The following is a 27,191-nucleotide window of genomic DNA, read 5'->3' as shown; positions in this document are numbered from 1 at the left end:
AAGCAAGTTAGCAATGCAAGTTTCACAATCAATGCACCAGCATGTTAGCACATGCAGTAGGAAGAGAAATATCGTTATAGGTGAATGGGTTAAATACGACACGCCATTATGGCTAGACATCATGCATCAATGCATTTCATTTATTGTTGGTGAGAATGCACTCACTGAGCAAGACGCAACTTGACGTCAGCCACACTATACTGCCCATGAAAAGCATGTCTGCAGAAATGGGAGGAAAAAACCCAATACATTAGGATGCACAAAAAACTAACTTTTTAGTTTAATAACGCATTGAGGAATCTCCACGAGCATTTGAGGGTTATTACAATGCAAGGGTCACACTTGTGACAATGCTACCACGAGAATGAGGTGCACCTCAAACTCTTGTTGCCTCAAATTGAAAGCATGGTGAGAATATTGATTGTGGATTTAGCGACATGTATGCTTGGTCGGTGGTACAGAGAGCGACACATTAGACCAATTTGCCATCAAATGTAGACAACGCAAACATTCTAAAGTGCATTTTTATAGCAATTGCATGGAGCCACTAAACATTATCAAGTTATGTAAAAAAATTATATCGTACAAAGCAAATGTTATTCGAGAATTTGCCAATTATGTCTTACAAATATGGATTATAAAACAATGAATCGGTGGGAAATTGATTTATAAAAGCATTTTGCAAATTAAACAATCCTTACATAAGATGGTCCACTTATGATACTGAAGTATAATTGTCCAGTGTTAAAAAGGGCTTAAGCTAAATTTATTACAATACACATTTCATTGGCATCTTTAATATTGCATATTATCTCTATGAGCAGCTTTACAAACCTGAATCTCGGAATAGGGATTCAATGGTTTAATTAAAGGACTTACCCTGCTTGGACATCATCCATTCCAGGGTGCGTGTTGCTGTTCCACACACGATAATTGTGTGTGTTTTGCCAAGCAGTCACAAAGCCCATACCAAAATCAGCCAAAAGCTTATCATTGTCTGTGGGACAAAACGTTCATAATGAGAACTCTGTACAGATGTTGGACCTTGAATGTTGATGAAACCTGCCTCTACTGTATTGTGGGATCACATGTGGATTATTTTGACATGTGGGCACTAGAGCACTCTGTTTTATATAATGGAATTTCAGCCAAAGCAGTAAAGACAATCAATTTGCATTATGAAGGCCAACATATATATCTATATAACTGTCAATATCACTTTGTAGCTTTCTTCATGTTACAAGTTAGGGCTGAATTTTTACTTAAACCAGTCAAAATATGCAATTTATTGGTTTACTCCTTCAAAAAAGACATGTAATTGGCCAGGTTCTAATCACCTTTACAATATATTTATTTGGAAGACTTTTTGAATAGTTCATTCACTGGTTTTTATAAATAGATTTTGAGGAATCATTGAAATAAATTAAATGTGTACCTACAATGCATGTGTAATTATCATATGTATCTATTTTAAATACAATTGAAACTTTAAGACGTTTAAAAAAATCTATTTAACTCGTGAAATATTTTCAATTAAGAAAACTGCCACTGCATAATAATTCCAAAACTACATTTTCAATAAATGTTACTTTCCTATCGCCCATACCAAAGCACATGCAGTTATCTTAATACATGGATTAATATAACTAAATTACCAACACTTAAATAGCAGAGGTGACAGCAGGCTGTGTATTATCCGCATATAATTAAGAGCTTACAAGTGTCCATTACATTTTGGCATGTACAACTACTTCGCAAATTCTGCCTTCAAGCATTTCACAACGTAGTGTGGGCATCCAGGGTAGCCTCTGTTGTTACCTGGCTGCAATGTGGTCGACAGGAGCGACAGCAAGTAGAAGGAGAACTGGCTCCGCACCCACTCATCGCCACCCTCCCAACCCGTGCCGTCAAGGAAGACGTCTTGTCGATTATCCGCTACATGCTTCACCAGCCAGTCTGCAAAGCGAAGATCAGCCGTGCCAAGCGCCAGCATGCGCCGCAGCTCTGGGTCCTGTATTTCCAGCCGACACTCTTCCACCTGTAATTAGTGAGAACACACACATCTGTGTAACTGCTATTGCAACACAATCATGCTATGTACAGCTATAACTGACGTATGCTCTGTAAACAGTGCCTCCCAATAAGAGAACACTTTTAAAATTTTATATCTCGCAAATCTCACTTTTGGATGAATGTTTATTACGTATGGATGGATGAATACAAACTTCTAAGTTTCTGCCCAGATTACTTAACCATGGAATGGCTTTAGTGGGTGTGTACACAATGTGGCCAATGGTCTGGTGGGTGTTTCTACAGGCGCATAAAGTGGGATTCCATTAAATTTCCACCTGCGAAAGCAGTGGCAGGATGTGCCCGTCAGATGTGCGGATTCACCCTTACGTGAAACTTTATTTTTGAGGTAGAGATTAGATGCAGGAGGTTCTTTAGTGGGATTGCCAATCATGTGCTTGTTCGGGATAGTGGTATTCTGCTAAACCCCTGAATTTGCAAGAGCTCAGGATATGCTCAGCATGTTAAGGAATAGAATCTGTTCTTCAAACACCATGTAAACCTACTCTGTTCAAGACACTTTTCATTACCCACCAACAATCTTCACTCTTACACTTTTCACATTATAGGTGTTATGCTTGGCAAATGCCATAAAAAATGAAACTACTGATTAGTCAATGTTAGCCCAAAAGTCACAAGTAGAGTGACAAATAGGAGATACGCATTATTAAATGATTGTTGAAATTATGAGCAAAATAGAGAAATGCTGTGCATGTGCGCGGGAGTGGTGCTGCGTTTCGACAATCGCGTACATCGACGATGACATCCGAGAGGTGTTTCTGCTGGCGGAACAAGACGTTGGTGGCACCTGCGAGGAATCCGCGGACCGACACGTCCGAGAGGAGATGATGTTGCTGGAGAGCCATGTAGGGCAGCAGCAGATAGCCCTGGAGCACCACAGCACGAGTAATGACATGTACTTAGCACTCCATTTGACACTTTTAAGATTATGACGCTTGTTTACCCAGGGAAGCCTCACCTAATCTCTAGTCTCTTTTTCAGGAGGCTCTTCGCAGTAGGGGGTGATGGTTGCTATCTATATTTCAATCATCTGGTTTTATACATTAATCCTCTATATTTTAATCACTGTTTTATGCTATATGCTGGCTAAACTATTAAATATGATATAATACACGAGTCACAATTCTTGTTTACAAATACATACAAATAAAAGCTGCCATTAAAAAATAATTGGGTAAATTCCACCTTTTAAAATAAAAGGCACTAAAAATCTGTATCTCATTTTAGAAGCATTACATGATTTAATGCATGATAAAACAGCAGATCCATAATGATCATTAATTTCAGCTCAACGTATTAAAATACACTTAAACTTTGATCAAACATGATGCAGTTCCATGGCGTTTTCATTCTTAACCTTAATTTGAACGAACGACAGACTCACGGCATGCACAGTGAATACTCTTGAGCCATTAGTATATGTACAATAACATTTAGAAAACCCACATTTCAACACTCCGTTAAATTGTTTCTGTATGGAGTTACCTTGGTGAAGATGGGCAACGGCATACCATGTAGGTCCTCCTCCAACCCAGATACAATTCCCGGCACGTGAACGTCACGCTTGGCCGTTTGATCATCCTGCTTGCCAACTTGCGCATGAACCGGGCCTAACGGCGCTACGGGAAGAGCGGACGTCGCCCTCGCTGCGCTCTCTTCATCCTGTGCCGGTGACAAGATGAGAGATCCCACGCCATGCTCCACAGAGTAGTCCTGCTCCTGTGCCTTTGTGGCAAGTGGTCCCAGGTCTTCGCCTTCCAGTCCAGGGTCGAGAGTCTCCCAGTCGCTCTCGGAGGAAGCCGGCGACGGGCGGGTCTTGCGCGAGCGGTACGGGCTGAGCCGGTCCTGGGAGCGCTGTGCCGACTCTTCCTCTGGCCTGAGCAGCACGACTGCCGTGGGCGTTCGGCCGAGGCTCGTGTCACTGTCCGGAGTTGGGCTGTTCTCGTCCAGCTGCCCGTTGGTGTCCTCCGACTGGGAACGAGACTCACCAGGCTCGGGGATGTCCGATGCGGACACAGACACAAATTCATCCGTGCTGATGTCTGTTACGTCGCGTTCCGAGGACACACTGTTGTGTGGCTTGTACCATGACGATTCCAGTAGGCCATACTCTATCATGCCTAAGAGGGAAACAAACACCAACATTTTACTTAGCAGGTGAACCACAGGCAGGATCGTACACAATAGATTAGCAGAGGACATTTATGTGTTGCACTCAATTTAAATAGGAGTTGGTCCACTTGACATTTTTAAATACAATTTAATAACCACACTGAAGATAAATCAACAAACTATGCCAGCTTTGGTAATAACAAAGCCAAAATACTTGTATATTATTGGTTCTTTCGGTAAAGTCACGTAGAAGGAAAATAATAAAATAATAAAAATAAAACAATCAAAATGATCACGATGTTGACTGCAACACAAGCAATCATCATGAGGTGTGAAAACTACAACAAGAAAAAAAAGTGTTCTTGTTGTGGTTTTCACACCTGATGATGATTGCTTGTGTTGCAGTCGAAACGTCGTGATAATTTTTATTGTTGTATTTTTATTATTTCCCTTCTACGTGATTTTACCGAAAGAACCAAGAATATGAATCCCTGCAGTCACGAAAGCTTTAAATCAAAATTCAAAATACTTTTCTCAAACAAAAGAAAACCCCAGCCAAGCCTTTTTCATTCATATTTGGGTTGCTGGTGCATACGTCACCTGGAAAGAGAGACAGCAGAGCAATCATTGGAGAGACTAGCTTGTGAACTGGGGAGCCTACAAACATGACCTGTGAAAAAGAACATACGAATGTTAAGGCCATAAGGATGCAATCATTGTTATAAAAACAACACAAAATTATTGGATGATAAGTCACAGTCATACCAAAAAATCTCATCGTTGTACTACTTGCATACCTGCATAATAAAATATGCAATAGCTTTACACGTTAGTAATGAGTAATACTGCAACAAAACATGCTTGACAATTATAAAAATATCACTGACATCACCTAACTAAGCTTAGTGTCTCAATTGTGAAGCAGTATTTATTAAGCATTTACAGTATGTTTCTCAATCCCAAAAGAACCATGATGTATATTGTAAGATTACCTTCTTTTCCAGAAGCAGAAGCTTGAATAAAATGAGAACCTGCAAAAACAGTTGCTTTAATAACACGCAATAATATTTAATACAAAATCCGAGTGCGAAAATATGGAATACAGCTTCAACCATTTATCCATCAACATTCGTAACTTTTCAGAGCAAACAGCACGTAATTAGTAGAAACAGTCCTCTATTTGGGCAATAATAGAATTGTCATATAAAAAAAATAACCCAGTATAAAGTGTATATATACTGGAGTGGTGTTGTAATGGTTAGATGACCTCACTATGATTCTGGCGATCTCAGTGATACACTGCCACAAGTGACATCAATGGCAAACGATATATCTGAACCGGTCTGTGCACTGACCAGCGTGGAGAAGTATGGTCAAACAACCCCCAAGACTGACACGGCATGGGGAGTCCATCTAGCAGTGCATTAACAAAGGGCTGAGATTATACTGGTAGGAATTTCCTGGTTACACCAGCCCACATGGGATTATTGTGTCAGTCCGTCGTGCAGGGAGGGGCTGGGTGGGGAGGGGAGGGTGGGGAGGGTGGGGCTGGGTGGGGAGGGGAGGGTGGGGAGGGGCTGGGTGGGGAGGGTGGGGAGGGGCTGGGTTGGGAGGGTGGGGAGGGCTGGGAGGGGTGGGGCTGGGTGGGGAGGGGAGGGGCTGGTCACCCCGTGGTGCCCTTATAAAACTCAACGTTTAACCTACTCACGCCGGCTTGTGCCCGCCCTCAGTCATATTTGTGGAATACACCACGCCGCCGTTGACCCTGGCCATTGCCCGAGCAACCCAACGTTCCTACCAGCTCCCTCCGCAGGAATGTGTTTATTTTATAAATGATTGTACTGTACCATGTATAGCACTCCAAAGTAAAGTTAAAGCATCTCTTTGTTCAAGCTAACATTGGAAAACATTCCTCTCTCGTGCAGACCCTTAGATGGCAGCGAAAGTCCTATGTTCCCAAAGTAAGGGCTAGTCTCTTCCGATATAACCACTGCTGACTTCCCAAAATACAGTACTGATCTTATCAGCCTCATTAGGGATGATGGGCTGAATGAACCCCTGATCAGAAACCTAAGTGTGTCTTCAGTGCTGCTGTTGTTTTAAATAGTCATATATGTATATTGCATGGACATTGGTGATGGCATTTTTCAGCAAAATAAACAACATGCTGTAAGGGGCTTTGTTGTTTGATGATCAAGTAGCAGAATTAATCCAAGTGCTCTGCAACAATGACTGTTTTAAGCCCCGAGCCAGAGCAATAAGTAAGTAATAACACCAGCTCATTCAAAGTGAAACATTACTTTGAGGGTCTGTTTTTATGGTCCCAGTTTGGTCAGCAGACGTGTTCATCAGTTGATTTAGTTTGCTCAGCATTGAGATTTCAAATGAAGCCACAAATGTAGTGAAATTATTGTGTGGCAAGAGGCAGCTCTCATTAAAAAGGATAATGAAAAAGCAAATCAGCTGCGCAACTGAAAGCCGCATCTTTGTCCAAGTCCAAGGTTGTTTCCATTCAGGATATGTAATAACGAACGACCTGGCAATTTTTTTTTATTTTAATGCCTGAAGAAACATTAATAGAAAATATAAATGTGCAAAAACTATAGACACTTTGCAAGAGTAGTAAACACGAGCTGTATATATGAATGTGATTCAGGTATTTCCCATTTAACAAAGGAACAATATGTGTATATATATTTCTTAAAATGACAAAAATCCTTATAGTTAGTATTTTATCATATTTTAATGGTTAAGGCTATTATGTGGTTCTTACTTTTCAAAAGAAGAGAGATATTCAGAACTGCAAGATTTAGATATTTAAACTTTTTCCCTTATATTTGACAAATGTTAAATAAACTAAAACATAGAGAGATTACTGTACGAGGGAAAAATTGGTCGAATGATAAGCATATCTATCTGGACTTAATAGCATGTAAACAAACATTCACGATTTTCATCCCATGTCCAATGGTCTAGAATGCTTAAGGACTAAAACAAAGGATTGGGCTAATACCCATGCCTGTCCATGAATATTTTAGGAAATGGCTTCTACACACATTCCGTACAACACACTGACATGCACGCATGAACACACACACACACACGCAGTAAAACATTTCAAACAAAATGTTGTATTACTTAAAATAACATTCTATGGAAAACTATATTTACGTGTCCATTAATATCGTTTAAAACACCTACAAATATTCTGAAGGTGATAGAATTAACTGTAAAAGACAGTGCGCATCGCCTGCGATCATCTACAGTTGCCATTCTCAAACACTGTTCTCAGGTGAAGCCTCTCGTGACATCGGAGGCCATCACTTGAGATCTCGGGCAACGACTGAAAGCTACCTTTGACAAGGTGTTTGTAAATTATGATTTATTTGTTGTTGACATTTTGGCTTTGGCAAAATGGCATTTGTACACTTAGGAAAGCCCCCCAACAATAAGTGTCCTCAGACTACATCCTTTGTGTACATGAAAGAGCATCTCACGTCAGCCTGAATTCATTATTTAACTCAAGAGGTTATTTGTGCTGCACCTCTGTTTAAAACATCTGAAACCACTGCACAAAATCATATTATAACATTGATGTAACAATAATTCTTATTCCAATTTACATATTTTAACTTAGACAAACTGTCACCACAAAAAGAAAACTGTTGTAGTTATAGAAACCTGCAATTATCAATTAATGTATCACCACTGTATGTTAAATTATCTCACTATCCATGACAATACTGTAGCTCAGTCCATCCCCTTTCATTCAGACATATTTACACAAGCATAGACTAATAATTCCAAGGCTTACATAAAGATCAACAGAAGCAATCAATATCCCTTACTTCCACAAATAAGCACTCCCTTAAGGCTAACTTTATTAAGCCAGAGAATTTTACCACTTTAAATTACTCATTTTCATATGGATAATTTCAAGGCCTATTGGGACAAAACCCTGAAGGTGTTAATATGCAGGTGGAAGCCAATCACAAAGTAGATATATGCATAGGCCTTATTTTTTATGTGGAAATGGATCAAGTAGTAACTAGCAAATTTGCTTTATTTGAAAAGTAACATTACTGTACCTGTGAATGTTATGGGGTAGGTGCACTATAAACACTGATGTTTTCAACATTCCCAAAAGGAATACATTTAATAGTCTAGAGAGTCTGTTGTCCTTTCCTCGCACGTCCGATTAACAGGGTTGGTTACGTATGGTGTGAAAGAAGTTCAACGTACATACAATCAATACCACTAAATTAATCATGTAAGATCACACCACAAACTGCAGAATGGATACGTTTGTGGCAACATATATTAAGAAAAACTATGCCATAACATAGCTTCCTCAATGAGCAGTATTGACAAAAACATTTTCGCCTCAACTGGTATCACACACAATGCACTCTCTCACCATTTGCAATGCCCCATGCTCCAGTTTATATCATGTTTCAGAGTCTATTGATTTCAGCAACATTGTATTTCTTTGATTAAATTGTTACAAAAAATAAAGAGGCTTGTTTCCTGTTCTAAACATAACGTTCAGCCGTATTCCTTTAATAATTCCAACACATTAAAAAAGACAAACATGCCCATTGGTCGAATCATTAAAAAAAAACTATTAAATATTTCAGAACATTTAATTATATTTGTTATGCTACTTAACCTTGAGTGTTGCAATTTAAACAGCGCAGTTGCTCCAATATCTGTTAAGAACTTATATACAGGGACCAAATACTGTAGCCCAACCGCAATCCATAACAAACATGGATAATATTTAATGTGGAATATTTTGTGGATACTTCCGCCAATGCATCCTACCATAAAACTGATGTTTTTCCTGTGCCCTTCCTAACACTTATCTACATTAAGACACAATTCATAACGTAAAACTACACCATTACGTGAAAATGTAAATCAGCGGTCGAGCAATTTATCCCATTATACATTGAAACCAGTGTACAATGCGACAAAAAGCTCAGGACAAATAAATAAGTATTTAAGCACTGTATGTCAGCTGACAGCTTGGCAGGCAGCTGCCAGGGCAGATCCGTGCAATGCATGAACCTTCCCGGAGCAGCCTCCTACAAAAGCAGGATTTCCCGTTTTTCACTGACAACTACACCATTGCCACCATTACCGAACAATCAGCACAATCTCCCGTGGTACGTGTGCCAGATGCTACCCATGAAATCTGAATAGGGATATCAATTTACGTGTATTATACATCGAGTTCTTCGTGGGGATCGCGCGTTTATAATAATATAGGCCCCGTTGAACACATGGCTTCTTTCAGTAAAGCAAATGTTTCTGTAAAAATGACAATGCCTAAAAAGTGTTTACTCTTTTGGTAACATGACCTCGTGTCTTATGAAAGCGAATATGCATTCTAGTAAGGACACTAGCCAATATTACTAGCTAATTTATTGTTCCAATTAAAACACATTATTTGTTGATACTCATTTGCAGTGGTACCACAACCACACAGCAAATACACTGAACATATGAATACATTACTTTTCCTTAGAATAATATATAATGAGCAACATTTCAGGCAAAGGTCCTTCTTGGCCTCTTTCGTCACAGCACATCGAGGCCTCTATCCGCAAGTTTAAGCACTTCCCCTTGCATTTTCCAAACACGTGCCTCTGCACTGCTGAAGAGGTTAACGCCACAAATACTTTTACTATGCGCTCTAACATACAGCAAACCTTTGAATGCCAGGACAACATTAATACTTACGATACAAACGCTCAATAAGATTGCAATCATTACATATTCTGAGGCAAAAAGGTACGAGCAAAAGCATAAACTTATTGGGGCAATAGTTGGAGGGCAATGAGATAGGTCCACATTTTACATTCAGGATCCAGGTGGACCCACAATCACCACTTATTCCACCCAAAAGGCTCACTGCTAGCAGACTATTGAATGTATAGTCACTCCTCCTCCAACATTCAGGCCTATGCTTCATAATCAATGTGGGCCTTGCTTGCCACGTAACATAAGCTCTGTTGGAGGACGTGTACAAATGTCACCACCATGTATGATCCCGACGATGACAAAGCTGTACAGCTTCGCCGCTGCGAGTTGCACACCGTGCCTTTTCAAACAACAGCTGTTAAACAAAGGGCAGCGACAGCGAGATGTAAGAGAAAGGCAACACCGTATCGGTGCTGCTTTACCTTGTGCTTGAAACGCAACACCAGATCACGTGCAGACAGACCTACACAGGGGATAGCAGGGACAACCTTTTGTCAACTTAAATTACCAATTAAAGAGCAGAACAGCAACAGAACACCACAAGCACATTATCAATGGATGCCTAGATTACATTTGTTTCCAGTATTGATACTTATTTATTTCGTTATGTATGTACACTACAGTATATATGCACTAAAACAGGCTAAGCCATGTGGTTATGAGATATGTCATATTTAAAGGAGCTTAAGGATTGGAGTACTGTACGCACCTATTAATTTGGTTGTTATGGTAAAACACAGCTGCTATAATCAATATAGTGTATACCCATAAACTATATAAGCTAAGCAGGTGAGTGACAATGTATGAATTCCGTAAGATAACTTATTAATCCTTCAGAGGCCTGTAATAAGGGTAAACAAAGCGCCAGACTAAGTAAAAGCTTTGACTCACCGAGGAACGCTTGGGAGCCTTCCAATAGGCTTCCCTTGAGGGAGCTGTTCACATGGTCGTACAACTCCTACAGCATAAAACAATACAGCTTTGTAAAACCAAAATGTAGAGTGCAGCAGTGCGGTGTTACGTACAATGCTGTGAGCACTGTAGATCATTTCTATCAGGGTCTCACGTTTTCAGCAAAACATTATAGAACTAGTAACATATTACAGTACAGGTTAAATACTTTATTATCGTCTTCATCATTAAAATTATATAAAAATGTTAAAGTTTTTTTTATTACATGTTGCTTTTATACGATTGTCAGTTAAAATAATTTATCCATAATAAAGGTTTTGGGTTAGATTGCCTAAATATAAATGTGTAGTTAAATCCGCCACTACCCGACGGCCAATTCGTAAGGTTTGTCACGAAAAAAACACATGCTAATTATTTACACCCAAAGTATACATTAAGACTATTCAACATTTGTTACAGATTGCGTAGCTTGTGGAAATTCCCAGTATTAGTGAGATAATTAATTCTATGCATACATGAAAAACATGACAATGTAACGATGCAAAGTTTACCATACATTTTTTATACAGTAAAAGTAGATCCGCTCGCAAATGTGGGTTTCAGAATGTTGTTTACTTATATAGGAACAATAAAACTGAGGTGATGTAGCCACAGCAATCACCTACCTTGAGGATTGAAATCTGAGAAAAATCCTTCTCTTCGAAGTAGGCATGCGTAATGAGCTGCAGCTTTGCTTGCAGCAGACCAAACAGTGGCTGAACGACATAAAAACAAGCATAGTGAGATATTGACGAGTGAGTCCACAGCTAGGCCTCGGCAAGGTAAGGTAAAAGGTAAAAACAACGAGCCTACCTTTACCCTACCTTTTACCTTACCACAATACAATCACTCTACCCTTACCTTTTACCCTTTAGCAAGGTAAGGTAAAAGGTCAAAAGCAACGAGCCTACCTTTACCCTACCTTTTACCCTTACCCCATACAAATTACCCGATTATAGGGTAATTACTGGGGTACTACACATGAAAAAGGTTTATAACAGGTAAATGCAAGGTAGAGCGCTTTATTCATATAGAATACTCTTGATGATTCAAATTTTAAATGGAGGCCACGGACTGCGCCACGGAGCTTTTAGCGAGCGGTAAATAAGGTACCGTATTTACCGGGTAATATTTCGATTTAAAGCTTTCGTGACTGCAGGGATTCATATTCTTGGTTCTTTCGGTAAAGTCATGTAGAAGGGAAATAATAAAACATTATAATAATACCTACCGGGTAATTCTTCCGCGCTACCTTTACCCTACCCTTTACCTTACCCCTTGGCATGTCGACACCTTTACCCTTTACCTTTACCCTTTTACCCGGTAAAAATGGTAAACTATCTTACCTTGCAGAGGCCTATGCACAGCTGGTGCTGTAGGTCAACGTGGGCATTAAGCTAAACATGCGTACTGTTATCACCTTTAGCTAACGTTCAACTGAGGTTTTTATCTCAATTGTAATCATAATTTTGCTGACATAGAACTACCAGATTGTAGTTAGACACTTGCTCATTGAATACACATCCACTAGCCATCTGCTTAAAATGCATCCTGCTGCATAGAAATTATCACGACCACTGTTTAAATTGTCCATGTAATTCATATGAAACATCAACCCATATTAACATCAAGTTTTAAAACCCGAAATTGTCAATTTCCTTTTCAAGGCACGATTATGTTAATACAATCTTGGGAATTAATATTATTACTATGGGTTTGAAAAAAACACAAAATTAACAGTTTAATATGTAGGCTTTCGCGACCAATATAATTCATAATACAGTGTTTTTTTGGTTAGATCGCGTAAATATATGTGTTGTTAAACCCGCCACCACGCTACACAGCCAATTAGTAAGGTTTGTCACGTAAACAGAACATGCCAATTCGTTACTAGTACAGCACACTGGTGTGTTGGAGAGCCAAGCCACAACATTTACAATCTGAGTATTCAGATAAAAGAAAACTAGCTTTACTACCCGGCTTCACCCGGGACTTGGATTGACCACGCCCGGCCGCCTTTGTCTCCCCAGTGGCGATGTTCACACACCACACAGCACATGATTTTCTCAGATACCTACATTTGATTATCTTAAAGCCATCTCAATCAGTATGATCTTTCTCACTCATTTGCATGCTTTATTCTTTTCAAATGTTCCTACTTATGATACCATAGGAAACCTCTTGTCTATCAAGATAAATATGTAACATGTCATTATACTTCTCTGAATTATTTCACCAAGTGGAGAATGGTTAGAAATGTAGAGCCATTTTGTGATGCTGTACATGGTTCAAGTATTTCCCTTTGAGAAGACAATACCATAATTAGTGTCCCAAAAAAGCACCTACATAATTTGTATCTGTCCTGTTAAGGCATTATACAGATGTCTGCTCGGTATTTAAATTAACGTAACAAACGACAGTAATTGCTATGAACATTATAAATGCACCACTGTTAATAATAACTTAGACAAAGGTGTGAAAATCTTAAAGATTCTTGCTGCTTTATTTTTATAACAATTTTGTCAATTCTTAAGAGTCCTCTCAAGTTTGACCACAAACTATTCACAAACTATTATAATAGTGTGCATACATTTTAGACACACACCGAAAGAAGTATTGAATCTATTGCTTTTGCATGAGCAGGCATGTATCAACCAAAAAAGTAAAATCAATCACCCTAGTGTTACCATACAGCAAACCAACTCCTGCTGCGTGTTGTTATTTTCACAATGTAAAATAATGTTACCCAAAACCAAAGGAATACAAAAATACAACTCTTTCATACTCTAAAAGAATGCACATGCAAATAAACCAAATGGAGTTTTGTTGAAAAAAATATATGACCTTCTATAGGCTGACATTTCATGGAAAGAGCAAATTAGTAGCTGGAAAGCACTCATCTTCCAGGAGAGTTTCTCGCACACCTCTCTCCTACACTGCATCAAAATTGCCACTTACCGTGTTGCTGAGCACACAGACACTCTTCTGCACCGTCTCCCTGGTCACATCTGCTTCACGGACTTTCAGTGTCTGTGTAAGTGAACAAATTGTTACTTAGAAATGTATTACGCAAGACTGCATATAGATTGCTTCTCTATTCCGAAAGCTACCCAAACAATTCAATGATGGAAATGTCATACTTTGATTAAATTGCAACATTTCTATTTTTGGATTTTAAAATATGATGTTTGCATTTGCACTCTTCAAAACCTCCAGATGAAAACTTTCAGAAGCTAAGGTTCAATGCACCTTTTGCCTCCTAATTGTGAGACCCACATTGTTTGGCAGACCAAAAATGTTAAATGTTCGAATTTCTCTAGTTATAAGCATAGAATCAACTATATTTCTGTCAAATGTCAGCCTTCATTCACGTGATTTTGATTTCAATTAGTCACTCAATTCAGGATATATATTGGATGAAACATGATATTATTTAAACGGACATACTATTCAAAGAACAAAACACACTGGCAGCAATGCTTGAGTATATTTATATATATAATAGCAAGTAAAAAATTATACTACTTCAACAGTTTAATGCACAATAAGCCAACTTAAATTTATAAGACTAGAATTTCAGTGGCCTATGGCACCCTTGTTCTAGCTCCTGCGGAAGGGCTTCTCGATACTTTGGTGCTCACCCGTCGTCCCCACCGATGTCCTCTTCTTCCCCCTCACCCCCCATGTGCAGATACTACTAACTATTGTATGTAGGGTATGTAGGCATATATGCTTACAAAATACACTTTCTATAACTTTTTGATTCGGTGCTTCTGAAAGGCTCTCGTAATTTAGTTGACGTACAAACGGACAAATGGAGTACTGGGCTGTTATAAAAGATGAAGCACACAATGAGAAATGGTGTTACAATAAATACGATGCGTGTGTAGAGTATCTGCAAAAGTAATCTTCTGTATTGGATGCTATATCAATCATTTTGGCTTGTACGATCCCAACAAGTCTGATACGTTGCACTTAATGTGGTGAGCAATATGGTTTCTTAACAATAAACAAAATTTATGTTCACTGTATTTAAGGCTGCTAAAACACACTACCATAGATTGGATGAGAAATGAATTCCAATTTTATATATTCTGGACTTGCAATGGTATTTTTCTAAAGCTTGTTTTTGCAAATTAGAAGTGAGGCATTTAGCTGCCAGCACTGATGAATGTTGTACTGAAGCATATGCCTTATGTACAAAATTTAAGTATGCTATTTGGTACCAGATCATATATCGTGCACAAGATGTTTTTCAGCAATTCTCATTTCTACTAACCTTTGCTTCAATCTGCCTGTAGCAGGAAACGCCATACACCGTTCCTTTCTCTCCGTCACGGGCAGGAAGAAGGAAAAACACCGTGTCTGTGGAAAATATCACCATACCCTAAGTGTGTATTTACGTGACTTTAAATGTTATAGTTTAGGTTCCAGGGCTGCAGCCTTCTCATCAGAAACACCTGTTATCCTCGTATCGATGTACGAGGCTGTTATTTACAGGTAAAATTGGCACTGAAAGTAATGTTTGCTTACTGTCGGCTGAGAAAGATTTACGCTTCCTTAAATGATCCTCGATGGGTTTAACATAACGATAGCCAGGTTCATCCAGTAGATTTCATTTATATGTTGATCGTTTTCAGTGTCATTTTTGCAGGTTATATATTTGCCCACTTGAAGGGGAACACTTAAACTCCACTTCACCCCTTTTGGTTCCACACTATTGAGAAAAAATTATTTCCATTCATGAAAAGCCATTACACTAATACATGTTTTCTAATGGCCCCACTTGACCAGCACTTCAGAAAACCTGGGCTGCCTCTGATGCTGCAACGTAGAGAACACATTATTTCCATTCATTAAAACACATGACATTTATAAATTAAAACCCCACACATTCAATAAATAATTAACCACATTCATTACAAATAGCATGCAGGCAACGATACAAAATGAAAATGTGTTTCGACTGTTACCGTGGCACTATATAAACAGGGATCTGCCGTGATGTAATTGGAGAGCACAATGGGATTTGCAATCTAACAGGTCGGCGGTTCAATTCCATCTTTTGGCACAAGTTTCTTAAAATCCCCCCATGACTGTCCACCGAGCAGTAAAAATGGGTACACCACAGAGGGTCAATCAGCAGGTTTGTGTGTGGTGGGGTAAAGTGTGGGTACTCCCACCTCTAGCAACACATCTTGTCAGTGTGGAAGAACACAGCCCCTAGTGCTCCTTCAGCTAGCAGTCACATGAGCAATCAATGGCAGGGCTGCACTGTTACCTTTTACAATACAGATAAGGCTCTAACAAATGTATTTTTAGTTCAATTGACAGTGTAAACTCTCCAATGGACACCCATTTAATTTCATTATGCATTCAATCATTTGAAAATGTCGTGTGCAAGACAACGCTGTTAAATCAGTGCTGCATGATGCAGTCACAGCCTCATTAGGGGTTAATAAATGTTGCACATGTTAAAGGCACGGTAGTAGAGACACAGTGTGGCCCTCACCCTCCTGGAAGTTGTGAGCTCCATCTGGTAGCGCAAGGAAGGGCAGGTACTTCCACTCCTCGGGTAGGCTGTGGCTGTCATGTCCCTCTTTCTCCAGCAAAGGCGGATACGAGAACTCCACCTGCACCAGCAGAGAGAATTATGCAGCACCGTCTCAACACCGTCTTGGAAATGCGTGTCTGACACGGGCCAAAAAGCAATATTTAACTATGGCCAATGCCGCTGATGCAACCACACCATGTTATCACTTTCTTCCATCACCCAGATCATATATCTGTTGCAAAGCCGACACCTGTGCTCAAAAGGTACGCTATTAGAGTGAATTTCCACCATTTGGCTTTGGTTGTGGCACTCTCGTCATCCATCCCAATGTCTGTCTCAGAAAACACCCTTTAACAATTCTGCAACCTCTTCTATTTACATTGGTCCATATTGCTTGTACAGATAAAGAGTACCAAGCGGAATTCAACACGAGTGATAACATTTGGCATTTGATGTTGAATAATACAAAGTATAATAGTGTGGGTGTTTTAAATCTGCGATTTAAGAATGTATATTGTGACACTAGGCCTCGGCAAGGTAAGTTAATTTACCCTTTTTACCGGGTAAAAGGGTAAAGGGTAAAGGTGTCAACATGCCAAGGGGTAAGGTAAAGGGTAGGGTAAAGGTAGCTCGGAAGAATTACCGGGTAGGGTAAAGGTAGCGCAAAGTATTACCCGGTAAATACGGTAACTTGTTTACCGCTAAAAACTCCGTGGCGCAGTCCTTGGCTTCCATTTAATACGTAATATTTTTAAAAACTTTTCTTTAAACACGCTTTTATGAAATGTACTAGTAATGGCAGACAGAACTCCACGACTCCAGGAAGTGGCCCCGAAGCTTGCCATAACGTAAGGGACCGTGGCCAATTACAGGCAACGTCAGTTGACCGTGGACAATTAGACCCAAGCCGAAACATAACATATAAAAAATAATGTTTAAAAATATATATATTATTTTTTATGATAGAATATAGTATTGTCATCAGTATGACATAAGTATACAAAGGTTGCAGTCGATACCACATTGGGAAGTGGGTTAAAATTGAGTTACAAGATTTGAGGATACAACAACAAGCGTGTAAAATTGGAATGATCGAGAGTATTCTATATGGATAAAGTGCTCTACCTAGCATTTACCGTTATAAACCTTTTTCATGTGTAGTACCCCAGTAATTACCCTGTAATCGGGTAATTTGTATGGGGTAAGCGTAAAAGGTAGGGTAAAGGTAGGCTCGTTGTTTTTACCTTTTACCTTACCTTGCCGGGGCCTATGTGACACGATCAGATTGCTTGGCGTAAAATACTGAAAATATATCATCAGAGACCGCTTCCTCAAAATACGAAGACTACTCCCGAGTTCCATAAAAGCCCACCTGTACAGCCAATGTAAGGTTACAATAAACAATTTTTTTTAACAATTACATAAAACCCAACTAAAAAAAAGAGAATCCTATAGTGGTGTAGAATGGAGGTAATAACTAAAATCTTTACTGTTTCCAGTGAAGTGACAGTTATCGAAAACGTGTCAATGGTGCAGAATGTACGAGTTACTTTTGCGTTACTTATTTTATGTAAATCTTTTCCCATGAAATTAATCTTGCAAACTTCTGAGAGTGCGTGTAAGATCGTAACCATAACTGTCCAACACAACTATATTATTTTAAAATCACATTTTATTTTCACTTCAGGTGCACATTGATGCAAAATTTTATTCCACTGCAAAATTGCACACTGCCAAGCCAGTCCACTGCAGGGAAACTCAGATATCTTGAACACATTTCAAGTTTAAAATGTTAGAATCCTCGATGCAAGTCCAGGACTAATTTTTTATACACTACCAGGCTCATGAAAAGAATAATTATTTCCAGTTTTTCCTTTTCCACGCAAAATGTCATCGTTACACATAGTAGCATTTCATATAAACGCGAGCATGTTTGCAGTATAAACAATAACATTTCATTATATGCATTTATTTAAAAAGAAGCCACCGAAACAAAATATGGATTTCAAAACAACTTATCTATACACGCATGTGTCCTACAAAAATAAACCGATTATGTTATTCAAAGTAATGCAATGTCTACATAAAAAACTTAAATACTGCACTACAATGTATCGACCTTTGTCAGTATCGAATTGTTTCCTTTCAAATTATACAATTAAAAAGGAAACAATGGGTTCAATATATGAAACATCTAATTGATAAAAAGAGATGTGTGCAAATCTTCCATGAGCACAGATGAGGGATTGTGCGGGCTCTGCATATATTTAGCCATTTTTTATTCAGCATGTGAAAACATGGTAAACTCTGCATGTTTCCTGCAGATATATCTAATGGTGTAATTGTTCCGATAAGCACACATACTATGGTAGACTCCTTATAGACCATCCTTTTTAATCAAGATATTTTACCCGAACATTTCGTTTGCAAGGGTTGTACAAGTGCGTACATGTATGCTGAACTTCTTGCGCACCGTATAAAGCCAACCGTGCTAATCAGAGGTGCGGAAGGACAACATTGGGTCCTTAGTGTGGAAAATTTGTATTTATGGGTGTAATGACATAAAATGTCACTTTATAAAGGGCAGGGCCAGTATTCCGGAGTTAAAATAAGGAGAACCACTAACTTTAATGACTTATTCAGCGCATTTATTCTCCAGCAGGTCACATTCCACTACTTTGCAATAGTAATTCAGCCCCTCTATGCATTTTGTGGGGTCATTATATGTCACCTGGACCAATATATGACCATTCCAGATTCTCATAAAATACATTAACTGGAGAAACTTACTTATATGATTTTGACCAACATTCCAGGTGCCTGCAACATATTTTTCTGGGATGACCCTTCAAAAATTTGATCGTTGACCTTGAAATTACAACTCATTACCCAAGTATTGTATTTGAAATAACAATTTAAGTGTATTATATGCAAGTTAGATGCTTGACAAAAAGTATGTTTTACCTATCATTTCAGAAATGTATTCAGAATTTAGCTATTCATCTCAGATACTAAACAGCAACAATTAGAAAGGAACTTTTTTTGCATGTCCACGATTTTCAAAGCATAAAACCTACAACCGAAATGCTAGTTTTTCTACAGTGGGCTATTTAGAATGGGGAGCTAAAAGGATGGTGCCCTACACTACAAATTTTCCAAACTAAATGTGTTCAATAATGTACAAGATACAATTGAAAAAAAATATCTTCATGAGCTTACTTGGTGACAAAAAATGAAAAAAGACCACATTTTTCCCTTGAGCATCTTTAATATGGTATTAATTTCACACGTGTTACACACAATGGCGGAGCCAGGATTTTCAGGTAGGGGGGCAACCCCTTTCAGCAATGAAAAATGATAGGAGTTGGTAGTAAGTAAAGACTTGTCCCTTGCTTTTTATTCGACGCGTGTGCGGCGATGGCACAACCATCGATCGAGGGTCTAATTCAAACCGCGTTGTGTGATCGGCATCGCGCTCGCTGAAGGTGTTTGCCTTCAGGGAAGTCATGTCCTGTATATGCAACTGCGCACAATTCTGTGAGTCACTTATAACTGCTTTGCCGTTACTTATTGCCAATTATGGACTCAGACAATTGTCCTGGCACGTAATAATATGCTACACAGTGGCAGTGGGGGTAGCAAAATGCCGATTTATCACTAATAAATCCCTAATTTCGATCGGATTATTGGGGGGGAGGGCACGTGCCATCCCACACAATCTCTTCCGAGTTAAAACATATGTAAAATTTGGCAATTTTCACACCCTAACATTACACCAAGGCTGCTAATTGAAAGGCACACTTATGTTGAAAATTAATGAGCGATTACCTTGTCAATTGTGAAAGGTTTTCTTACCCAATTTATGAGCATAATAAATGGACCTTTAATAACTCATAATTAATTAGTTGACAGCAATATACTGTATTTCCTATTCATCATCCTGCAATAACTCAAGTGTTATACTCCTCACTGCTTCTAATCTCTAACAATCGCTTTGAAAAGTGAGAAACGTGAAAGGTTTTCACTCTTTCATGTGCTAATTGTAAGAGGAAGACTTTGTCAAATCCATGTTTTTATTGGCTACACATAACAGTTTAAATTAACAAAACCTTAGTAAAATAGGTCTAAAGTGGACTTTGGAAAGGTAAAAAATAGGCATGGCATCTACAATACGCTGAGACGAGTTAATAGGAACATTTTTCCACATTGCAAATGGTTTTAACACTGAATAGTGTACTGGACACGCAACCTCCAGGGAAAAAACAATGTTTCAGGCCAAACAAGTCCAGTACCTGAGCACAAATTTTGGTCACACTTCCTTTAATTAAAACTGCAATCAATTGCTTGATTTACTCAATTGTTAAACATATGCAATATATATGGCTGTTCGTATTTATTTTTCAAGACCAGCCTTGTATGTGAACGTAACGTAATACAATTATTGCCCTTCGAAGGACAAACTGCAGCAGAATTCATGTGCAGAAGACTAATCCGCTCGAGCAGGTTGTCATGTGTAGACAATTTAAATAGCCTGCTGCTTCTTTGTTGGAGTGCTCAATTGGGCATAATCAACAGACATAATTGGGTCGCCTCACATTAACTCCAATGGCCTCACCTGACACCGAGAATCCTGACTTGTAAGTACTCTCCAAATGAATTCCCACAAAAGCTCAGGGTTAAAGGTGTTGGCAAAAATTATAAACATACACCATGTCCTCCTGGCAACATACTCTGGGTAGGAGGGCTAATGATTGGCCACAAAAATCAATATCAGGCTATTAGAACTTGATTCCCTAGAGACGTATGCTTACTATTGGCAACAAACCACTCTACAGAATGGGTCCTAAGGCATACATTTATGCAGACTGAGCAATCCAGTTAGATTTACCTGAGTCAAAACATATATTTAAGTGGACAAACAAGGTAAATATTTAATTTTATGTTTACACATCTCATACTGAGATTAAATATGAGTACCTCATAATAAAAGATGGCCTTGGACTTGACCTCAGTTAAACCCAAGCCAGAAACCACGTACCTTGAATTTACAAAATATTGATCCATATGTTTGCCTAAATACATTGCTGCTTCAAAGGTATCTGGAAGCACCTGCTTTATGTACAAAACATCACCAAACTTATTTTCACACAATTAGATGTACTCACATATGCAGTACAGCATGTGCTTGCTGTATATTTACAAAAGTACTGAAATAATCCCCATTCATGGTCTTTAGGATGACCACAATGCACTTGTTCACCGTCTTGACACATCACAGCCTGATACCCCACCTGCCACTTTTATCCATCCATTGAAATGGTGACATGGCCAAGCGGTGGTTGTTGTTGAAATTCAGTGCAAAAATCGGCAGTCAGCATTGGTTATTACTGCGGGTGTATTAACAATAAAATACGCACAGTCTGCTTCACAGTAGAAGTGAAAAGGGTCCCCCCCCTTGTCTTTTGAAATACGGAGGGGCCATAGTGTGCTGGCAGGCGTCGTAGCATAAATTTGCCAAATTCCAAAACTTACTTGCAAATGACTAGATTCTGATTAAATATAGCAACTTGGCCATATATTGTCAAACTACCGCAGACTTGGCTTTGCACTATGAGAATGACAAATACCAAATGTATTAAATATTACATTTAGCACTTGCAGAACAGTACAGTAGACTGAAGGTAATTATTTAAGTGTGAAGCAACCTGGGCTGAGAGTGTATTATACATGACATTTGTGATTCTATGACCCTAGGTAAATGTAATGGTAACACGTGGTTTGAGGTCTTAATTTATCTGTACAGCACATTTTAATCGTGAATGTACCATTATGCATGTACTGTCAAATATTGGTACGAAACATCAAGGTCGATGGAGCAAATAATTATAGCACCAACATGTTCAGACTCAAACTTGCAGGCAAACTGAGGAAATAAAATGGTTATGTTCACATTGTGTTTCTGTAAACTTACCATCTGCTACCTTTTCTTTCCTCTCACAGTAAATAAAACCGACATTACAAGGGCTAGCGTTTTTACACAGCCAGCAATTTAAAATCCATGCGACAAAAGCAACATTCCACACTAGCACATTATAAATATTTAAAAAAATCTCATGCTGTTTTTGATTCAATGCCATTCATAACGAATGCTCAAGTGGAGAAAAAACCCAGAATGTGTTAGTTGCGTTCCAAACAGTGTTAACATCTGGACTTGTTGACCTCAGAATCATTACACTCTGAAATAGGCATGAAATATAGTTAAACAATCATGAGTTGTCAGGTTAGGACATGTAAGGTGAGCAGAGTGGGATATAATGGTCACCACCTCCCCATGGGACGACACACACACAGCTCGTCAGCCCCATTTCTTGTACAACCCTAACAGGAATAATCTGCAAACGTTTCACCATGAGATCAACTTAAAGTGCGGAAGGAAAATGGATTGTGGCATCCCAACATCAGATGAGTGATGGAATTGATGGAGAGGCCTTCCTTCCTCTGGCAGTGGGTGGATCATGGCTAATGTTGACACTGATGATCTTTTAATCGAATGGGCAATTCAAAACTGCGTACATTTTCTATCCTGTATTACAAGTTACAGGAATTGTATCAACCAATACAATTACATGATGGGCCACAGAGTAAGAGAAACTGTTGATGTGGGATAGTCACGTGGGTTGCCAAACTGGTTCCTCAAGTTCACAATGGACACAAACGCAACACCACCTTGCGTCAAGGATTCTCAAGAGATAGATTATTATCGGACGAGCTTTACACGTGGCAATTAAGTTGCAAGTGAGATAAACAATGCTTGTAAAAAGGGTGCAGATAGAGACCGGTGAGTGGGAGAACACAGTTGTTACAATGAGACGTTGTTTGGTCCAAGGGGCAGCGGAGTCAATAGATACCCGACTGAGGCAGGGTTCTTGAAAGGATCATTTTATTGAGACTGTAACTAAATAATGCTGGTTTGGGTATAATTGGGGTTAAAGGAACAGGGAACAAGGGAGTCTGGACAAGAGGTTAGCCGGGCGAGCAGGCCATGAAGAGACTTGCACGAAAGTAAATAATCCTGAAGAGAAGTCGTTTCTAAAGGAGATTAAGTAAGCAGAGGACAGGGAAGAGTGGACTGGGGAATGGAGTGGCCAGAGTGGGATTCCGTTTTGACCGATACAAGTACCCGAGGCATTAGAAAGGGGCCAATGGAAGGTGGATGCAGAGAGCATGATAAAGGAGGATGTCGGGATATTGGATGGATATGCGGGAGCCTCGATGGAGTGGACGGAAAAGATGATGCGAAAGATAATGGGAGAGGGTGATAGAAGGGATGAATTAGTTAAAGGTGGCGATATCACAGAGGTTGTTGAGTGGGTGAAATGCGATGAAGGGATTCGGTGAAGGAACGGGGTTAATGATGGAGGTGGTAATGACACAAGTAAAACAGGTAATTGATCACGAGAGAGAAATGGTTGTGGGTAATGAGGTTATAAGAAAGGAAGTCCATTAAGGGTAATCGACAATAAGCATAATTTTGGATAGTGGCACCAGTTTCTGGCCATTCTAATGGTGGATGTTGGTCTAACATGCTTATGAGTGAATATGATGACGGGTGATCATGTGAATGGCTGACTGGTTAAATTGGTTATGTGTTGAATGGGTAACAAACAAGCAGTGATGAGGGAAAGCCTCACCTCGCAGGTGTTTTGGTGATCAATTGCGATGTGGTGGATTGTATAGATACGTTCTGCAGAATGGGTGACGGGAGGTAAAGCCTCGTGGACAATGAAGCCAATGAAGGTGCTCACCTGGTCCGCCTTAAGGTGGATGGTCACTTTTCACAGGGTGATCATTTAAAACGTCATTGAGCGATGGCTTGTATTGGTAATGTGTTGAACGATAACCTATCAAAACGTGGCCAAGAGCCCCTCTCGCCTGACAGAACATCTTGTGGTAGATTGAAACATGCGACTGCGGTGACAATGAACATCGGGGGACACGGATGATAGTTTAAATGGGCAACGCGAGACCCTTCTCGCGATAACTGGACGGCACCTGACGATGGCAATGAGTTAAACGCGTAGTTAGTTTTGAATGAGCGATGGCTTCTTGAAAAGGTGTTGTTAAGATGAAAGGGTGTTCATCTGAATGTGCGACGGGTCCGCATGGTTGGGTCAACAACGCGCCCTGAGCGATAACGGAGGCCCTTTACTCACCTGGCAGCCCTTCTTGTGGTGGAAGCCCACGACGGCTACGTGCAGCACGGGGCCCCCCTTCGACTCATCTTTGACCACGGATGCCTCCATGTCCCGTTAATGTCTCTCCCCCCCCACCCCACACACACAACTCTCGCTCCCGCAGCCGATCGCAGAGAACCCAAAAAAAAACCCAAGACTTAGCAAGTCGTCATCGCGCCCGAGTGCCGGTGGGTCGGTAAACGTAGCGAGAGAGAACGCCGCGGTTATAAAGACAAGAAAAATGGATTTGCAAGTGCGCCGCCAAACACCGCCGACACCGCCACCGCTCCTAATCGCGTCAACACGGGGACGAGCCCGCCCCACGTGACACCCGGGCGCGTTCCGCGTTACGTCACCAAAGTGTGTGTCTCTGTCTCTCTCTCCCCCACCCTGTCACCGGACCAACATTGCGTCACTTTTATCGCGAGATGACGTCATCTCGCGACGGTTGTGCCGCTCGCTCTCTCGCGCGTGGGCTGTGTGAGGGAACGTCATCGGATATGGTTTACAACTGTACTCCGTGGTGTGACGTCACTCACACAGTTAAAGCCATGGGCAATGGCCTACAGTCTAGGGCTCTAGGCCATTGCCCATGGCTTTAACTGTGTGAGTGAAGTCACAGCCCAGGCATTGTCGATGGTTTTACTGTGTGAGGAACGTCACAGCACAGGCATTGCGCATGGCTTGAACTATGTGAATGACGTCACAGCACAGGCATTGCCCATGGCTTGAACTGTGTGAATGACGTCACAGCCCAGGCATTGCCTATGGCTTTACGATGTGAGAGACATACTTAGTTTTTTTTAGGTGAAAAATAAATTAAAAATAAATTAAATAACGACGTTTCGGAGGCAACACAAGCTTCCGTCTTCAGGTGGCACCTCCACAGCAAAATTACTGTATCAAGTGGAATGTGAGAGACGTCACAGCCCAGCATGACCCATCGCTATACTATGTTAATGACGTCACAGCGCAGGCATTGCCCATGGATTTACTGTGAGTGATGTCACAGTCCAGGCATTGCCGATGGGTTTACTGTGTGAGTGACGCCACAGACCAGGTCATTGCCCATGGCTTTAAGATGTGAGTGACGTCACAGCCCAGCATTGCCCATGGATTTACTATGTGAGTGACGTCATCGCCAAGACATTGCCAATGGCTTTACGATGTGATGTCACTGTCCAAGCATTGCCCATGGCTCTCCTATGTGAATGACGTCTACACCCAGGCATTGCCCATGGATGTTCTATGTGAGTGACGTCACCGGCCAGGAGATGCCCATATGGCCCATTAATGAATATGTAATGGGATTCCTAATGGAATTGGCTATGACTAACACACTTCAATAGTTGTGTATATATATTGATTGGGTTGTTGGGCAATCTGTGTAGTTATTTTCAGACGATTATTGTTTCTATAAGCCAAAGCTAATGGGCCCTATGGTGTGGAAGTACGATATCATGGTTCTCAGATGAAGACTTTGCAATATTTGAGTATTGGTGACGTATACTGAGCTGATGAGTCCTAATACGCATGAAATTGTCCACATGCAGCTGTCTGTCAGTGCATCCCTGCTGTTATCAGTTGGTCACATTTATTCAAGTTAAAAATGTAATGTTGAACAATATACATTGAATTTGAACTTACACTACAGAGAATGTGGTGATTATGGAATCTCTGGTTTTCCTATTTTGTATGACATTGACCTGATGCTATTCGGGTTGAGATGGAGAAAAGCTATTCGTCCTGTATTGTATTCAAGACACGAGCGACTAAAGCTATGCTTTGGGTTGTTTAGGGTGAGTGTTAAGGTCAACAGTTGTCCTCAGCTGTCATTTAAGCCGGATGACTTTCCATTGCCAAAAGAGGCCAACCTTATTTAGATGGGGTCAGAAAGTGTTAAACAGCAACAGTCCTTGAAAATAAAAGAGTAGCATTCAAATAAGCGCTCTCATGCAAGAATGACATACTGTACGGTGCACAGTTTATTATTACACAGTATCCGTGTTTATAGCACGTTTGAAAACGGGTCATTAAAAATGTACAGTCGAATAAGTCAACACAGATATCAGTTGACCGTGGACCTGCAATACTCAGCATAGGAAATGTACGTTTTTTTAATATTAAATTGCGTTACAATTACGAACAGTTATTGTACTACTGGAGTGTAGTGTGGACAACCGTAACGTCTAATATACAGCAATTGTATTCAGTGGTGGTAGTGGTAAATGTGCAAAATATATCGATGGGTCACGGAAGCCTGCACGGGTGACGGATGGGGGGGGGGGAAGTGTTGGGAGGTAAAGGGGGAAGTTCTTAAGGGTGACATGACCTTGCCTTCACCGCTTGTTGCAGAGGTTCCACGATTCGAATCCCATCGGCTGCCCTGGTTATTACTGCAGAGTGTATTGACCGTAAAACAATACACGCCCTCTGCTTCACATTATGCGTTAAATATGCCGTGACGTCATTCGCAAGATTAG

General features: G+C 40.1%; 1 protein-coding gene across 1 annotated transcript in view; it reads right to left on the bottom strand.

Annotated features, from left to right (window-relative positions):
• LOC144943497 (late secretory pathway protein AVL9 homolog) overlaps nt 1-25,077 on the bottom strand; it is a 30,935-nt gene extending 5,858 nt beyond the window's left edge. The window contains exons 1-14 of the mRNA XM_078870999.1: nt 24,688-25,077; nt 16,433-16,553; nt 15,200-15,285; nt 13,879-13,950; nt 11,547-11,636; nt 10,861-10,927; nt 10,392-10,432; nt 5,196-5,234; nt 4,804-4,873; nt 3,577-4,211; nt 2,823-2,957; nt 1,819-2,038; nt 880-997; nt 166-219 (exon numbers count right to left, since the gene is read on the bottom strand). Of these exons, the coding sequence (XP_078727125.1) occupies nt 166-219; nt 880-997; nt 1,819-2,038; nt 2,823-2,957; nt 3,577-4,211; nt 4,804-4,873; nt 5,196-5,234; nt 10,392-10,432; nt 10,861-10,927; nt 11,547-11,636; nt 13,879-13,950; nt 15,200-15,285; nt 16,433-16,553; nt 24,688-24,777 (1,838 nt within the window). The 5' untranslated portion in view covers nt 24,778-25,077. The remainder of the gene's footprint in view (nt 1-165; nt 220-879; nt 998-1,818; nt 2,039-2,822; nt 2,958-3,576; nt 4,212-4,803; nt 4,874-5,195; nt 5,235-10,391; nt 10,433-10,860; nt 10,928-11,546; nt 11,637-13,878; nt 13,951-15,199; nt 15,286-16,432; nt 16,554-24,687) is intronic.
• Between the last annotated feature and the right edge of the window lie 2,114 nt (nt 25,078-27,191).

This window comes from Lampetra fluviatilis, chromosome 2 (assembly GCF_964198595.1).
Source record: "Lampetra fluviatilis chromosome 2, kcLamFluv1.1, whole genome shotgun sequence".
Classification (NCBI taxonomy): Eukaryota; Metazoa; Chordata; class Hyperoartia; order Petromyzontiformes; family Petromyzontidae; genus Lampetra; species Lampetra fluviatilis.
Note: the sequence above shows the minus strand (reverse complement) of the source record. Positions and strands in the feature narration are given on the sequence as shown.